General features: G+C 43.1%; 1 protein-coding gene across 1 annotated transcript in view; it reads right to left on the bottom strand.

Moving 5' to 3' along the window:
• Positions 1-2,796: 2,796 nt before the first annotated feature.
• DTWD2 (DTW domain containing 2) overlaps positions 2,797-18,903 on the bottom strand; it is a 91,317-nt gene continuing 75,210 nt past the window's right edge. Inside the window, exons 5-6 of the mRNA XM_053408559.1 lie at positions 6,891-7,019; positions 2,797-3,417 (exon numbers count right to left, since the gene is read on the bottom strand). Of these exons, the coding sequence (XP_053264534.1) occupies positions 3,247-3,417; positions 6,891-7,019 (300 nt within the window). The 3' untranslated portion in view covers positions 2,797-3,246. The remainder of the gene's footprint in view (positions 3,418-6,890; positions 7,020-18,903) is intronic.

Below are 18,903 nucleotides of genomic sequence, written 5' to 3' on the forward strand. Positions count from 1 at the left end.
CCTGATTTCAGATTCTTCCGGTCATTTTGGCGTGTGTTCAGTCATTTTAAGAGTCCCCCCAGAGTGCTACAGCAAGCACCTAATTTGAATCAGGCTCCTTATCCCTTCTCCAGCAGGATTCTCCACTGAATCAGAGTCCCATCAGTCAACAGAAGGAGCCTTTTGTGCACTGAGCAGTAACTCTGTCTATATTTGGCTACAACTGGATGCCATGTTGAATCAAGATGGCAGATGGAACCTTTCAAAACTGCACCGATTTTGACCACTTATTTCACAACTGCACTCTTTTTTATTTTTTGTTTCTTAGAATTTTCCAACAATGCTGTGTATAAGGCTGCTAGTAACTTATAACTGAAAAGCAGTTCAACATTTCCTGAAAACAGTAGCAACCAGTGAGCTATACTTCTGTTAACTCTGTCTTATATCCATGTTTATTACAAGTATAGCTCACTGGTTGCTCACTAATTATTAGAGGAGAAACAATGAAGAAAGCTGATCCAGCTATATTCTATGTGGCAAACAGGAACAGCACCACTTCTATATGTACAAAAACCTCAACAAAATTAAAAGGTTGAGATTCCAAAAGATCTCATTATACAAAGCATTCTTTTGAGTAGTTCCAAAGGAGTAAAAACATACTAAAGTATTAAGAAGACTTGCAAAGGGTGCCAAAACAGACTTCTTTCATATACATGAAACATTAATCCACATTTAATAAAAATTCACACTGTGGCATTATAAATGAAGGGGTTATTTGACTAATAGTACCAAGACATTTTAAACTGTGAATCTAGGGTATTAGATTTTCCTCTCTTCTTAAAAACTTGAAGGGGAAAAAATATTTTTGGTACAGAAGAAAATACTACTACGTTAATGAGTCTGAAGCAAGGAAAAATTAATCAAAGGAAGCAAGTGCATCCTCCATTAAGAGAAATATGTTGGCTACAAAGCTTAATTGCTGCTGCTTTCACAGGAACAACTGCTGCAGCCAGGATACATCTACAGTTAAGAATGTTCTATGTCAGCATTAACAGTGTTTCCTTGCAACCCATATTTTCAGTAGTATTGATTTAATTTCTTTCATCTGGACAAAATACAGTTAACCATACATTATTGATTCAGGACATTCTTCTTCAGCTTCTACCACATATTCATTTTGTGTTACAATAGTAACATTGCTATAAAATGTCAATCCCTGACACATGACTAAAAAGTATTGGGTGGTTTCCAACCAAGTAGTTTTGTCAGCAGGGCTGTCTTAAGCATATGCGGCGCTGGGGTGCAAAGATCCACCTGGCACCCCATCCCTGGTTGCCCAGTCCCAGGTGCACAGGAAGGAGGAACCAGCCTCAGCTTCTCAGTGGCTTGGTCTCCCCTGAACTCGCTGCGCAGAGCCGCCCGCAGCAGAACAGCCTGCTGCAGTGCTCCGACTGATGGACGGGCTCGTCCCCAGACTCTACTCTCAGGCCCTGGACTCTTGGCCTGGCACCCCTGATAGCCCGGCACCTGGGTGCCCTGCACCCCTAGCGCCTAGAGGTAAGACGGCCCTGTCTGTCAGCGCAAGGATTTACGTTTGTGCAACTGAACTTCCACTTTCTCTCCCTGCATACCCTCCCCAAATGTGTTCTGGAGGGTTGAGGGAACCCCCAGAACGCATCTAGGTGGCGCATGTGGGGTGCAAGAAAGACATGAGGCACAGTTCCTGCATGGAGCCCAAAGTCCTTGCATTAATGGAACTACTTTGTCAGACACCACCAATTATTATTATTTATTTACACTTATACACCACCTTTTTTTCTAAAGGAGCTTGGGGCAGTGCACAACGTAAAAAACACAGTCAATAATTAATAATTAACTAAAAATTACAATCCTTAAAAACGATATTAAAAATCGGTATTAATAACAAAACTGATGAATCCCAGAGAGTTTGTTGCCCAAATGCACAGATGAATTGGTTTTTAATTGACATCTGAATATTAACATTGTGAGGTGCAACTGTACTTCCCTGGGAGGAATTCCACAGTCAGGGTGCCACCACTGTGAAGTCCCTGTCTCAGACAACGGCCCCACAGGCCATATCAACCAGTAGGATCATTAAGAGGCCCTTATCTGCCAAGCTAAGAACGCAGGCTAGCAGATATTGGGGAGATGCTTTTTTATGTATCAGTACCTATGTCCTAAATTTGTCCTGGTAGGTCAAAGGTGGGCAGTGAAGAGCTTTAAGGATCAGTGCCTCCTGGTCCCATCTAGCTGACTTGCTCAACAGCTAGGCTGTTTTGCATTAGCTGTATTTTGCATGAGGTGAGGCTATCAGATTGTCTTCACGGTAGCTCATGTAAAGTGCATTGTAGCAATCGCCTTGTGAGGTTCTTCAAGCATAGATTACTGTGGCCAGGCCGTAGGAAACACAGGTTGCAACTCGCAGGAAGCCAAACTATGGCTGATCAAAACTGCAGAGGCATGCAGGCTCCTGGAGTGAGATTTGAACCCGCTTTGCTGCTCTCTGTTGCCTTCTAGCTCCGTGCAGCAGCTAAACCAAGATTTGGCTTAGTGTGTTGCCTGATCATGGTTAAGCTCCTAATCATCATCTATGGCTGGCTGCAGCTTTCTAGCTCACATCCATTGCAGGTTTTGGAGATGCCTTTTCCCTTGACAATGTACATGCTAATCACATACAAGTGTATTGCAGTGTGTAATTGCTCTCCTGAGTGGCAGGACAAAAAACCTTCTTCTCCAATGATCACATTTACTAGTCTGTTCTTACCGACATCCCACAATGTGAACTGGACACGAAGGTTTATATGATATATTGTTTAATCAGAACAAGAAATTAAACGGAAAAAAATGTTAAAATTATTATTTCATTCCCACTGTTGTTGCAAATCAAAATCCCCATACTGGAATTTTCTCTTCTAACCGCTGCCTTGTAAAAAATTATGTTCCTTGTGCAGTAATGCCAAAAGCCTCCCATAAAAAAAATTAAAGAAGCCATACTAAAGATCACAGACTGATAAACAGGGGTGAGAGTATGGGGGACGGATATTTCTTGTTTATTCCCTGATGGTCCAGGCATTCTGCTTTTCATTATTATTATAATGTTTGAACTCCTTGCCAAGTTGCCACCTGAACTTTGTCCATTACCAAAAGAGATGATTGTCTGGATTAAATCCATATCAAACTCCACTTCATCATTTTAAAGGATTCTTTCTTTAAAAAAAATAATAAAGCTAATTCTACATGACATTGCTAAATTTTAACATTATTCACTAAGAGCTCCATTCTTCTGAGCTTGCGTTTGTTTTTTGGCATGGGCTTGTTGTATAAACCATTCTTAAGAAGGTGCTCCTTGCTGTGATGAACTTGGGCGCCGTGTTGAAGCTGGAAAGAGCAGAGGGCTTGAAGAGGACGGAGGACAGTCTGGAAAAAAGGAGACAGATGGAGACAGAGAGAGAGAGAAAAAGCTTTTATACATAGGTTTCAGATATTATTTCATCTTGAGTTAACACAGGCTTGTCACTGCACCAAGTAAATGACTGATATCCCACTCCTGAGCACACTGGAACTCACACTGATTTCAAAGGGAGCTTCCACTGAATTATGCTCAAGCTTGCAGGCTGGATTTTATCACATGTTGAGATGAAATATTTAATATACTGAAATGTGTGCTTGATATAAAAATGATCAGAAGAATTGCAAGCACATTGTTTAAAGTAGTTGCAGATCTTAATACAATGCTTTTTGTTGTTGTCGTGCTCTAAGCTTCCTGGACATATTTCTTTGTGTTCCTAATTTTGGCTCTACTGTGTTGGTGCTAGGAAAAAGTGGGAAGGTGGAAGTGGGGGGAACACAACAGAAAACTACATTTTTTCTTGCAAAGGCTAAAATACAAAAAGGGTAGGAAGAGTTCTGAACTGCATGCAACTTTATCAACCCTGAATGTAAAGGTAAAGGTAAAGGACCCCTGGACGGTTAAGTCCAATCAAAGGCAACTATGGAGTGCAGTTAATCTCTCTTTCAGGGTGAGAGAGTGGGCATTAATTCAGAGACAGCTTTCTGGGTCATGTGGCCAGCATGACTAAACCGCTTCTGGTGCAACAGGACACCCTGACAAATACCAGGGCGCATGGAAATGCCATTTACCTTTCCGCCGTAGCAGTACCTATTTCTCTACTTGCACTGGTGTGCTTTTGAACTGCTAGATTAGCAGAAGCTGGGACAGAGCAACAGGAGCTCACCCTATTGCGCAGATTCGAACCATCGACCTTCCGATCAGCAAGCCCAAGAGACTCAGTGGTTTAGATCATGGCGCCACCCACTCCCTTACTCTGAATATGCAAAGGGCTGTTAAACAGTGTGCTAGTATTTAGTACACCTTCATATTCCAAATACACACGGGATATATTTGATTCCATAAAACTGGGAGTAAAGAAACACCAAAATACAGGGAGGTTCATTAATAATATGTTTTTCATTGCTAAATGCAATTCAGATAGGTTTGAAACAGCCAGTACCCATTAACAATTCAGCAAACGTTGGTTATAAATCTTAGTACAGTGGTACTTCCGGTTACAAAGTTAATTTGTTCCGGAGGTCCGTTTGCAACCCAAAACCATTTTTAACATGAGGCGCGCTTTGGCTAATGGTGCCTTCTGCTGCTGCTGCCCCGCCGGCACATGACTTCTGCTCACATCCTGGGGCAAAGTTCGCAACTGGGAGCATCTACTTCTGGGTTAAAGGTAAAGGGACCCCTGACCATTAGGTCCAGTCGTGGCCGACTCTGGGGTTGCGGCGTTCATCTCGCTTTATTGGCCGAGGGAGCCAGGGTTTGTCATGTGGCCATCATGACTAAACCGCTTCTGGCGAACCAGAGCACTGCACGGAAACGCCGTTTACCTTCCCGCCGGAGCGGTACCTATTTATCTACTTGCACTTTGACGTGCTTTCGAACTGCTACGTGGGCAGGAGCAGGGACCGAGCAACGGGAGCTCACCCCGTCACGGGGATTCGAACCGCCAACCTTCTGATCGGCAAGTCCTAGGCTCTGTGGTTTAACCCGCAGCGCCACCTGCGTCCCACTTCCAGGTTAGCGGAACTCATAATCCGAAGCATTCGTAAGGAGGGCGGTACGTAACACAAGGTTCCACTGTAGCTTGAAACAGAAACCTGCAAGTTACCGGTACCTAAGATTGGGTATCCATCGCTCATTTAAAGACCAGGAGTGAGGAACTGGATCTGCAGTGGGGGGGGGGGCACAGATCCTTATCTCCCTCACCACCTAGGGGTCAAGTTTGTCAGTCACTTGACATCACATTTATCACCAGGTGACCCATTTCCCCTTGCCAGCATGGTTTGAAATCAAGCCATGCAGGCCAAGGAACAACGCTTTGTACCGGCAGAAGTACAAGGCTTTGCATGCATCACAAACTCCGGTCCCAGCCAAGCTGCCCCACACCTGACAATCAGATGATTGATAAAGCCTGTAAACCCCACTTTCAACTGAGTCACACCTTTACCTGTCAGGTGTAGGGCAGGTAGGCGTGGTGGCTGACAAAATGATGCTGGATGACAGCTCTCCCCATCCCTGGCCATGGTGATGGATGCTGATGGGAGATGGGGGGGGGTCAAGGTTCCCGAGCCCTGTCCCAGAGCCTATTTATTCTGAAAACCCACAATGAGAAACAGTCATTATAGTACTGTTTCTTAGGATTCTCATTTGGAGTGCTAACAATCATGTAGCGTTTCCAGTATTAGTTACCAAAGTGTATTGGAGAAGTTTTAGAATCTTGACAGAGTCTTCCATCACAGACCCATGAGATCCACTTGCACAGCAAAGGCTAATGTCTTATTGTTGGTTCTTTGACCCAGTAGAATAAACTTAAACTCCAGAGCTGTCATGTTCCCAATTCTTATAATGACATCTGACAGTTTTAAGCTGATTAGTAGATTGAAATAACCCAGTGGGTCATACGCTGAGGCTAGAAGAATGCTTCGAGTCATTGGGATGAGTTTACAAATATATTTTAATCTTCAAGCTCACTTCAAGGGTTGTTTAGGTCATCTTTGCAGAGTATCTCATGCAGGAATGATTGTTATTAATTGCTTGGTTGAAATTGGATTGGCAGTGACTTATTATTCTTTGGGGTTCACCACAGATGCCTTTGGACCACAGAGTAGCTGTTTAACCTATTTATAAACATTTATGTATTTCATTACCGCGAAAGAAGATAATTGCTTAGCCTGACTTCAACAACCTTTGTTTCGGCATGAAATGTTATGAAATATAAGAAAAGGAGAGTTATGTAACCTCAGAGGGGAAAGAGAAGTGGCACACTTTTCAGTCTAACAACACTAATACCTTTATTCTGTTTTTGTAAATAGCCAATGTCAGAAGAACAAAGAACCAAGGGTCTAAATTTGGTGCTATACATATGTCTGTGATTCACGTTAGAACCTATAAATATTTTTGCTGACTTTTAAAAACATTGTTTAAAAAAGATGTGATTTGCACCATAATCCTAACTATGTCTACTTCAGAGTAAGTTCTACTGAATTCAACTGGCCTTACTCCCAGGTAAATGGGATTAGGGTTGCAACTTTACTTAGAACATAGTTAAATGTATGGAATGAAGTATCCCAAAAGCAGTACTTATGTAGCTGCTTTTGACAGATGTTGATGTATGGCATGCAAGAAAGTGCAAAATGCTTAGGAGAACTTTGCTTCTCCCTTCTGTTAAATCTCTGAAGTTAACAACTTGCAACTATAAATATGCATGGTATATGGTCCTTGGCCAATAAATACAGCCAATAAATACAGTCCTGTTTGTGAAACAGCCTTGTGAAATAGCCTTGTTCTCACCCTATTATTCCATTAGCAGAGTAAAATTACCTACTTCTTTAATACCATCATTCTTCTCCATGATGGCCAGGGAAATAGCTGCACATTCAAGTGTAGACAGGCATGCATTTGTAGGCTGGGTACGAATTACATACTGACTTGAAAGGCTAGTTCTCAGCTGCACCTGAAAACAACAACAATTGTAGATTAAAGGAACAACTAATTACAGGAGCTCTCTATTTTGAAAAGCAGTCCTTAAAATATGCACCATTATACTTTGTAGTAGTTGAGAATTATAATAGGTATATACTATAGTGCAGGCATAGGCAAACTCAGCCCTCCAGATGTTTTTGGCCTACAACTCCCATGATCCCTAGCTAACAGGACCAGTGGTCAGGGATGATGGGAATTGTAGTCCCAAAACATCTGGAGGGCCGAGTTTGCCTATGCCTGCTATAGTGCAACGTTTTTTGGTTATAATTCACTTATAATCTTTAAAAATAGGTATATATTAAATAGTAACGCAAACAGTATTTAGAATAAATTTGGTCTTTACATTTAGCACAGCTGTTTATGAAGCTTTGCTGAACAGCAGTCTAAAAATACTTTAAATAAATAAATAAAAAGTCACCATAATAATGTTTTTGAAAAACATGATTCTGAAACTCTGGTTTTAATCTGCTATACCATTATCATTTCCTATATTGATTTAAATCCTGCCATTCTATTTGTTCACGTCTTATATTTCACAGTAAAAACTTTTTTTAAAACCTAAACCATTTTAAAATACCGTATAGGGTTAATTTTTAAAAATGTACTTGCAAAATATTTTATAAATGAAAATTAGTACACTGTTATAAAAAGGTACAATAAAAAATGAATTCATGTGATTTATTGGAGAGTTTTAATATATCTTTGCAGACTTTAAAAATACTTTAAGTTGATTAATTAGTTCTGCCTTAAGTGATAAGCACTTCACACTATCACATATGTTTAAACATTTTTCAGGAAAGACAAATGCCAATCTCCCATTAGGCTGTGTGTTTTATCAGCTGCAAAGGCTTTCACCGGATTTATAAACAGCCTCTGAAAAATGACACAGTAGCCTTTGCGATAGTATTCAGACATTATTCATTATGATCCTTCAGATTCAGACATAATAGCATGGAATGGCTTTGGATGGAAAGCCAAAGTAGCACATCCTCTTAATATTCATATCAATGATGATAAAAGAGTTGATACAGAGAGAGTCTGAAGTGTCGAGACACATGCAAAATCCATTGCCTTTGAAATTTTTCTTAACACTTCATCCTGCAGAGACTCCTTTTTCCACGAACACTTCCTTAACGTGTACAGCGCCTACCTCCGGCACCCCTTCCCAATACAGTGCAACCTCGGTTTTCGAACGTAATCCGTTCCGGAAGACCGTTCAACTTCTGAAATGTTCAGAAACCGAAGCCTGCATTTCCAGAAGCATTTACGTCCGGAAAACTCAATAGGGAAGACGCATGGCATGTTCGGCTTCCAAAAATCGTTCGAAAACTGAAGCAGTTACCGTATTTTTCGCTCTATAGGATGCACTTTTCCCCCTCCAAAAATGAAGGGGAAATGTGTGTGCGTCTTATGGAGCGAATGCAGGCTTTCGCTGAAGCCTGGAGAGCGAGACGGGTCGGTACGCACCAACCCCTCTCGCTCTCCAGGCTTCAGGCAGCTATCTGCGAGCCTTGGAAGGCTTGCAGATAGCTGCCTGTTCTGGGGGCTGGGGTTGGGGGAAGCTCGGGCTTCCCCCGCCCCAGCCCTGCAGCTAAAAACGAAGCCGCGTGCAGCCCCTCCTGGCTGGAGAGGTTGTGCGTGGCTAAAGAGGAAGCCAAGACAGCCAGCGGGATGGATCTCGCTCACTGTCTTGGCTTCTTTGCTCTTTGGGGCTGGGGGGGGGATAATTTTTTTTTCTTTATTTTCCCCCGTAAAAACTAGGTGCGCCCTATGATCCGCTGCTCCCAATGGAGTGAAAAATACGGTACTTCCGGGTTTTCGGCGTCCGAAAGCCAAAACATTTTATTTCCAAGACGCTCGAAAACCGAGGTTCCACTGTACCGGATATGGAGAAGAAAGGTGGTGATTTAAAAGTGCATGACTTCCCCAAGGAGTCCTGAGATTACAGAAAAGTGCTGTTTCCTCACCACAGAGATAAAATTCCCTGCACCCTGAAACTACAGTTCTCATGATTCTATGGGAGACGTCGCGTGGTTTAAATGTGCACTGGATCTGTTTTAAATGTGTGGTGCAGATCAGATCGTATCTATTAAATTGCTATGGATTCCTTTTCGATATCTGAGTCTGTTTCATAAGGTTATCGAAGGTGGGGAAAACTCTTGAGCATTTGGGCAATGGACACTGCGATTCTGCACCTGCTATATTCACTTCCTGCCCAAAAGCAGTAACTGATAGCAGATCTAAGGTACAACATATAAGGAGGCTGCAGAATCATAATCAAGGTAAGCCCTAGTCAGGCATTCAGCTTCCCCACACATGAGAGTGTGGATATGCTCGGCATATGTCCCTTCGTTATTGCAGTATTTCATGCATGATCAGGGTTCTCAACCATGCAGGCTGGCTGATGTTAGAATTCCTGCTCCATGATTGCAGTCATGGGACTGCTGTCTTTCACATGACGGTGTATGTTTTGGCTCCACAAAGTGGGAAGTAATGGAGACAGGATGTATGTGTTACTGTGTTCCGTGAAGTGGGACTATTGTCCTTTGTTCTTTTTCTCTTTGCTGTCTGATGCTAGTGCTCTTTGCTGTTTGATGCAGTGCTCTGTGTGTGTTTATATGTAAATAAAATAGATTAGCCAAAATGCTGACTTGCTGAGGACTGTTACGCAAGCTGCGCAAACTCTGCGGATCCCTAAGTGTGCCAATGTCTGTTGGCATCGGTCGCTGTGATGTTCAGGCTGAAGAAAGCTTCTGAAGCTCCCGAACGATCGACCAGGAGGGAGAGAACATGCCAGTTGGGCATGTGTCTCTGCCAGGGTCCTACGTGGGGCTACCTTTGAAGGTGACCCGGAAAATACAACTCATCCAGAATGCGGCAGCTAGACTGGTGACTGGGGGCGGGCGCCGAGACCACATAACACCAGTCTTGAAAGACCTACATTGGCTCCCAGTACCTTTCCGAGCACAATTCAAAGTGTTGGTGCTGACCTTTAAAGCCCTAAACGGCCTCGGCCCAGCATACCTGAAGCAGCGTCTCCACCCCCATCGTTCTGCCTGGACGCTGAGGTCCAGCGCCGAGGGACTTCTGGCGGTTCCCTCATTGCGAGAAGCAAAGCTACAGGGAACCAGGCAGAGGGCCTTCTCGGTAGTGGCGCCCGCCCTGTGGAACGCCCTCCCATAAGATGTCAAGGAAATAAACAACTACCTGACATTCAGAAGACATCTTAAGGCAGCCCTGTTTAGGGAAGCTTTTAATGTGTGACATTTTAGTGTATTTTGGTCTCTGTGGAAGCCGCCAAGAGTGGCTGGGGAAACCCAGCCAGATGGGCGGGGTACAAATAATAAATTATTATTATTATTATTATTATTATTATTATTATTATTATTATTACTCGAGTGTAGGGTGAGCTCCTGACAGCTACATCAGGAGCTCCCTGCTGCAGAAATTCACCCTCCGTTGCACGGAGGTTAGTGGTGACAGGCATGGAGATGTGGTGGAGAGGGCAGTCAACCAGTTTGTCCTCACGCCATCCCAATCACACATAGAAACTGAATGCCCAAACAGGGCAGGGGATTTCTAATCCCATTAGGGAACTGAATAAAGCTGCAGCCAACCGAAGATCGAGTTTCACGTTGCACTGTGGTGTTGTGTTCAGAAGGGGTGTCTGACCATGTGAAGCATTTTGTTACCTGGCTTAGCAGCATTTATTTATTAATGGTATTTATATGTCACCCAATAATGAAGTTCCCTGAGCAGCTTACGATAACGATTCTACCAACAAAGTTTTTATTTCCCCAGAGAACACTAATAGTAAGCCTCCTTCTCAGGTTTATGATTGATTTACTAATTTAATTTCTCGCTCTACACAGATATAACGTATTTTTCCTCGGAGATTACCTTATTATTTCCCCTTGGCTGTACTTGTAACATGGAAAAAAATGAGCGCAGTTCCTTCCTCAGGCTTTTTTATAAGGATCACTTTCTGAGTATGATCAATGCTATGAAGTGAATTGGGGTGATAAAACTCTATGATTTTAATTTTAAATTTCAAACAGAACAATCTGGAAATAATCTGGAAATAATACTTAAAGGACAGACTTCTCAGAACTCTTCAGATGTTTGACAAGGGGGAAAGCTTGGCAGGCAAAATCAATGACGGTTTTCAATGAAAATGATTAGAGAGGTTGGTGATAAAAACATCCAAGGTCGAGTGAGTGTTGAGCAGCAACCGAAGAAACCATCACAGTCCACACTTACAGATGAAAAACATCCAGGAACACTGAAGGAATAGAAAATACACAAGAGATATGCTGGCTGTGTGGGCTTCAGGTAAATCAGCCAATGTTTATTTCCACTGCCAACAAGTGAAGCTCACAGGTGAATTTATAAACTACTCTTAAAAGGGGGTTTTAGCTTTTATTGTTTGATACTTATAACTTGCTGATGATGCCTGATAAGTGTGACAGGTTCACTGCTTTGACAGTTTGGGAGTGTTGCTAGGACACAATTATGGAGTACAGATCAAGGCATCCATAGTGTATACAGGCCTCCAAACGACAATGGCTATCAGTTGCAGTTGCTGCAATGTCTTTTCCCTCCACAGATTTTTACTTTATTTTTTTAATAGAGTGTTTTATAGAGTGTGTATGCTGCAGAAAAAGTTCCAAACTGTTGTGGCTGCCATGTTCATTTCCCCAGTGTTGTGCCTCTGGGAGTCGTGTTGTGCTGGTCCTGGGGGCTAACCGAGAGCCAAGGTCCGAGTCCAGTCCGAGGTCAATGGTGTGGTATGGAGGCTGTCCGTCAAAGCTGTAGCTGGGTCCAAGGCGGGGAGTCAGGTGAGGTCAGGAACTCTGGCAGAAGAGCAGGACAGGGTGCAGGCAGGAACAGGCTAGCAACAGCGTTGCTTCCGCAACCTGGGACTGGGGCTGACTGGCTTTTATCTGCCCCGAGGCATAGGGCAGCCCCGGTTCTCTGGTGACTCGCCTCTCCTGGCCTGGAGGCGAGCACTCCTCCTGCAGGAACTTAGTTCCCTCCGCCTCTCTGCCCTGAGCCTCTGTAGCTCAGGAGAGGCTGGAGGGTTACCGGACCCAGAGGCAACCTCCTCTTCCCCTGACGGGGCTGAGAGTGGAGCACCTGCAGGCAATGGGTCCTCCATCACCTCAGGAGCCAGAGCAGACTCAGCTGGTGTCTGCACCTGAGGATCCAGCACAGGTGAGGACCCTTCAGGCTCAGGCCCCAGCCCCGGCTCAGCTGGTTCTGGAGGCAGGGACTCCTGTGCAGGGTGGGATTCTTCAGGTTCAGCCTCTGAGTCCGAATCCCAGGCCATCACACGTGTGTACATGAGTGCCACAACACAGCCACAGTTACAAAAAGAAGAGGGAAAAGATTTGGGGGGGGAGATTTTGTGGCAACCTTTGCCACTGAAGTGGGGAGGGAGACTAACTAGGGTCTCTAAAAGTAGCAGCCATAAAGCAGTATTGTTTGCCTGGCTTCCCAATGTGGGGGATCACTGTTAGTAACCAAGAAGAGTAAGATGGGAGGAAGGAAGCACAAACACAGTGGCCGATTGTCTTTGCTGCATTGGCTATACCAGACCAACCTTCCTGCTGCCTTGCCCCTTTTCCTCTTGTTTACCAGCCCCAAATTAAGAACAAAGGGCTCAACTCCTACAGGTCCTTAATCAAACACTTTTCCACACCCAACTTCTTTCCTAACAGTCATTTTGACGGTCACAACATAGACAAAGCTCAGCAATCTTAGAAGTTATTATTATTACTAATACTATTGTTATGATGATTCACACACATACATACTGCTTTTTGGAATAAAAATTCCTCCAACATGAACTGCATATTATAAGGACATATCAACTGTAGCTGAAAGAAACAGTCTGTCCCCCCGCCCCCCGAAAAGAAAAATGTCCAAAGAACAAAGATTAAAAGCAGATAAAACATTTTCAAAATAAGCAGTAAAAGATGCTCACCTGAAAGAGATCTAAAAAAGCACAACTGAAACAGATAAACTGGCTGTTTGTGATTTAAAGCACCCAATAGCTACAATACAATCATATTCTCCTCCCAAAAAATAATCCGATGTCTTCAATAACACGACCTATGACATGATGCTCTTTATGCATGTGTGTAAAAGGTAAAGGGACCCCTGACCGTTAAATCCAGTCGCAGACGACTCTGGGGTTGTGGCGCTCATCTCGCTTTATTGGCCGAGGGAGCCGGCGTACAGCTTCCGGGTCATGTGGCCAGCATGACTAAGCCACTTCTGGCGAACCAGAGCAGCGCACGGAAACGCCGTTTACCTTCCCGCCGGAGTGGTACCTATTTATCTACTTGCACTTTGGTGTGCTTTTGAACTGCTAGGTTGGCAGGAGCAGGGACCGAGCAATGGGAGCTCACCCCGTCGCGGGGATTCGAACCGTGACCTTCTGATCAGCAAGCCCTAGACTCAGTGGTTTAGACCGCAGCACCACCCGTGTCCCTCTTATGCATGTGTGTACAGATATCCTATTGTAGATATGTAGCATCTCTCACCCCACCCTACCCCGCAACCTGCATGTATTTCAGACCCACTGCCACAAAAGAATGCTAAGTTATTAAAATAAATGAGAAAATCACTGTAGGGTAAAACTTTCATTACCATCATCTGAAATGTCACCAAATAATAAGCTTTTGAGATCCTCTGAGCGCTGCTGGATGCTAAACAAAACATCGGGGGGGGGAATGAGAAAGGAAAACCACACATGACGGGAAACTCCCAAAGTCTGCAGCTTGCAACAAACCCTCTTAAGATGGAGTGCAGAAGGCATTATGCAAACTTAATATAGATTACACTATGAAAGATGCGTTAACAGATTTTATATTGCACCAAGGAACACTGGGACAAAGCAACAATGGACATTCATCCATTTTTATTTCTGGAAATAAAAGCTCACAGTTACTCTGGAGTATTCCAATTAGAACAGTAAACAGAAGCAAGTAACCACCAGGTTTCATATCTGCAAAATGTTGGAGAACGCTCATGGCATTGTGACACCTTGGTCGGTTCTCTAATAAAGCTGTTACCATACTTCGGCTTTTGCATAATAAAAAGAGAGCTTAAAACCAGCAGTCAGATTAAAAAGCAAAGACCAGCAATTAGAAGACTAAAAATTAAACATTAAAAGCATAGTGAAATAAAAAGCCTTGACAAAACGTCTGGTGGATATTACCAGTTCCCTCACTTTACAGATGTTTACGGGAAATAAAGCCACAGGATGCTCAAAACAAGGTGAGTACTGGGGCTGCCAGACAAAACCATCAAAAAAGGACATTGCTCAGTTGTCGGGTTGGTTGGTTGGTTGCAGGGTTTTTTTTATCTACTTGACCTTTCAGATCCTTAAATAAAGAACCTCTATAAAATGCTATGCAGTGCTAGAACTTCTAATGTGCTCGCTGATCCACAACTCCTTTTTCCCACTTAAGTGGAATTGACATTTGAAGGAGAGGCAAGATATCTTAGGGGTTTACAAGGTCAGCATTCCTTGGGCTTTTAAGTTCTTGCGATTGTTTTACTTCTATGGAATTTGAATTTAGTAGACACCTTGTAGTGTCAAGGAAATACAGGATTATTTGTGTGTGTTTTTAAAAAAAACCTATTTGACAGTCACATTAACCAAATAACAAGTTCATACCTGTAAGTCTCTCTAGAACCAGGGAAGAGGCACGCCTTCACCTGAGTCAAGATGTTAGGGATAACAAAATGTTTTCTAATCTAGTTCAGAATTTAATCCAGGGTTTGTCAACACTGATGCACTCCTAAATCTATGTGGGAGCCTAGATTTTGTAGTGTGTGTGTGTGTGTGTATTCTCATTTCCCTGCTAACAACAATAACTATGGAGAAGTATGAGTATGGTACTACTGTCCTCTCCATATGGCCAGACTCAACAGCTGACCAGGATCTCAGATGTTTACAGTGGTACCTCGGGTTAAGTACTTAATTCATTCCGGAGATCCATACTTAACCTGAAACTGTTCTTAACCTGAAGCGCCACTTTAGCTAATGGGGCCTCCTGCTGCTGCCGCGCCACCGGAGCTCAATTTCTCTTCTCATCCTGAAGCAAAGTTCTTAACCTGAAACACTATTTCTGGGTTAGCGGAGTCTGTAACCTGGAGCGTATGTCACCTGAAGTGTATGTAACCCGAGGTACCACTGTATATACATTTTTAAAAAAACAAACAAAACCTTATACCACACATGATCACAGGGCAGATGGATTGCTACCCAGTTACTTGCAATTGCGGAGAATACCTTTTAGTAAAAGTGGTGGGGAAATAGTTTGTTTCACTATAAAAACAATTCATGGAATATTTAAATCATCCATACAACCATAGAGTTGTGGAGTGGGAAGGGACCATGAGGGTCATTGAGTCCAACCCCCTTCAATACAGGCATCTTGTGCCCAACATGGGGCTCAAACCCACAACCCTGGCATGAACAACCTCATGCTTTTCCCACTGAGCTACCCCAGCCTTATGACACGTTCAACATATACTGAACTGACCAAAACAACCCCCAATAAGTTAGTTCCAGGACTTCCTTTATGATGGATCAAAGTACAGTGCAGGACAGTGACTGCCCACTTTGTGCTTCCATGTCTATCCATCTAGAATATCAAACGATCCTTCTTGCAGAGAGAATGCCATTCATCGTGAGAAGCATTAATTATTTTCTTCCATTTGTGGCAGAAAAGGCAACTCTGTAGACAACTGGGAGTCACAGAGGAGCAAAAGGACAGTCATGTTTACTTTAGTCCCAACTCGACAATACTAGCTTTCGTTGGTTTTTTATTTTATTTTTAGGACTGTCAGGAAAAATGGGTCAAAATGGATATGAACTATTAGTGAGTGATTAGAATACTTTGGAGGGACTTGAAAATATATGCCCTGTCTGCAGGTTACTTTAATACATTTTATAATGAGTAGAGGAAAAAGCTTAAAGTTTCTTGCTGCAGATTCATTATAATTCTTTATTTAACGTCATCTTCATCTACAGCTGCTAGTCAGCACATTTTTGCAAATGGATCAGCAAAGCATATGACTGATATTTTAGTTAATGCATACATTACAATTTTATAGTTAGCAAGTAAGAGATATATTACTAGTGTCTGATTATTTTGAGAACAGAATAGTTCATTATTATTTTTTTGCAAAATGCAAAAGCCCAGACTGTCAATCTTTGTACTAAATCTTATCTTCACAAAGGGGCTTATTGCCTAATGATTCATTAACAGATTATGTTTGTTTTTATGCTATCCTCAGTAGCTCATTGTAATATATTGAAATATGTTTCTACACAATGACAACTATGTGTCACTTTAAGTGAAAGAACATTTTTTAAAGTTAATTGCTGATCTAGGGAGAAATCCAGACTGTCCTTAATCACAAGTCTGATTGTAATTTAAAATACAGCTATTCAAAATGTTCACATTCCTGATCTGAATGGAGTGCTTAGTGAGTAGATTCCACTGACGTCAATGGAACTAAACACAGATGAGAGCTGTGTTCAAGTAAGTAAAGATGGCAGAATCCAATTCTTGGCTACTGCTTATAAAGAAATGCGTTTGAATGTTCCTGAAAACTGTAAAACACATACTTCTCTTTTATAGACTTCTGTAGTCTCACTCTCTTCCCTATAAATAAATTTTAGGTAAACCAGCTCTAAGCTCAGGCTGAGTAGGTAAGGAAAATAGTTAGCCTTTCTTTGTTTCCCCACTTCATGCCAGCACTCATATACAGTGGTGCCTCAGTTCTCGAACATAATCCCTTCCGGAAGCCCGTTCGGCTTCTGAAATGTCAAAAAACCGAGGCGTGGCTTCCCACTGGTTGCAAGAGCTTCTTGTGGAATGTGGCTTCTTGTGGAAGCCGCATCACATATTCTTCTTGTGGAATGTGGCTTCTTGTGGAAGCCGCATCACATATTCGGGTTCCGAAAAACGTTCGAAAATGGAGCATTTACTTCCAGGTTTTCAGCATTTGAGAACCGAAATGTATGATAATGGAGGTATTTGGGAAACGAGGTACCACTGTATTAATAAAAGTATCATGGGTGCTAGCACAAAATGGTTGCCATGGGCAGCATGTGCTGATACCCTGTACTGACGAGTACTATCACAAGAGCGAGCCCTGGGTTCACCTAACTTTGTAATGAAAGGTGAAAGAGTTTTGGCAGGAATCTCAGTCTCAGCCATTAGTACACATGACCAAAAGGATATGGCAATGATCAAGAGGAATCATAGACTCATAAAACTGTAGTTGGAAGGGATCGCAAGGGTCATCTAGGCCAACCCCCCGCAATGCAGGAATATTTTGCCCAATGTGGGGCTCGCACCCATGGCTTTGAGGTTAAGAGTCCCATGCTCTACCAACTGAGCTATCCCAGCAGAAAACTTCCGCTCCCCCCAAGAATGTAAGTTGGGCCCTTCCATTTTTACTTTCTTTTCTCTTTTCTCTCTACAGTGTTGTTATTTGTACATCTGCATTCAGTTTGGGGTTTTTTTTGGTGCCAAGCAGACATCTTTGTCTATGCTGCAAAAGGCAGTTTGATGCAGCTGTTCCACTTTTAGTAGCAAACCTGCAATGGGCACAACCGCTGCCTCCTCTGCTTTGGTGAAGGACGTGCAAGTAGATGAATGTGGCTTCATTGCCAACATTTCACAAGGCAGGCATACTGAGACTGCTTGCCTAAGCTGCAAGTTTAGTGGATCCAAGGTCCATTTTGGCAGGGGATGCTGAGGCCAAAGTACGCAATGTTCCACAAAGCCCCCGCTTTGTGCATGTATACTAAAGGCTGAAGGTGCGCTTTCACCAAACGTCTTTTATCCTGTTAAGTTTCCATTGTTACTCTGTGGGACTGCACAGAGACCATGAAATATTTAGACTTAATCTAACAGTGCAATCCTACTTACTTTGACATTAGACTGAAAGCGAGTGGTCTGAGTAAATATATGATCAGGTTTTTATTGTGTCGAACATATGAAATGCCAAATATAGTTTGTGTGTTCTATTATATATCACACAGATCCTTCCACCGCTTTGTAAGGCTCTTCTCCTCCCAGGTGCTTCCCCAGTAACTTGAGGCTCCTTTGTCTCATCTCTCTTTGCTCTGCCCTCTTTATTCCTCTTCATGTTCTGGGAGACCAAGGAGAAGAGGAGATGGTTGCAGTGGGAGGGGGAGACTCCCTGGATTCTTCAGCAGCCCTCCTCCCCTCTGCCTTTTGGCCCCTCTCCTCACCAGTCTCTGCCTCTGATTCTGGCCTGCTCACTGCCACGGCCTCTTCCTGCTCACCTAACCCTGTTACCTCTTCACCTTCCAACACCTCCTTCTCACAGTCTGCCTCCGTCTCCCTCTAACCACTCATTATTGTCCCACCACCAAGCTCTGAGACTTCTTTCCCAGAGGATCCCTTGAGGGTTCCCTAGCTGGTACCTCCTGCCACTCCTCTGCATCCAGCCGGTCCATAACAGTAGAACAAGACTACTATAAAGGGATGGAGGACAGGTGTAGCAGATAGCCAAAAAGAGGTAGAATGGTGAGGGTGCAGATTCCTGATATCCCAGAAGAAGGTAGCTCTTAGAAATAAAGACCCCTTCATTCTTCTCTAAGTTGAAGTGGGGAAATGGTTCTTTTGCCACTGTCATTTTCAGCAACATTTGATGTTGAGGTTTTAACAGAACTAACATTAAAATCAGGGGGATATAATGAGCAAGTATTAGTGGTGATTAAATAGAATGCAAAAGCAGTGAAAAGCAAGGAATCCAAACAGCACACGCAAAAAGACACAGGTCTTAGGCAATGTGAA

This window comes from Podarcis raffonei, chromosome 11, assembly GCF_027172205.1.
Source record: "Podarcis raffonei isolate rPodRaf1 chromosome 11, rPodRaf1.pri, whole genome shotgun sequence".
Classification (NCBI taxonomy): Eukaryota; Metazoa; Chordata; class Lepidosauria; order Squamata; family Lacertidae; genus Podarcis; species Podarcis raffonei.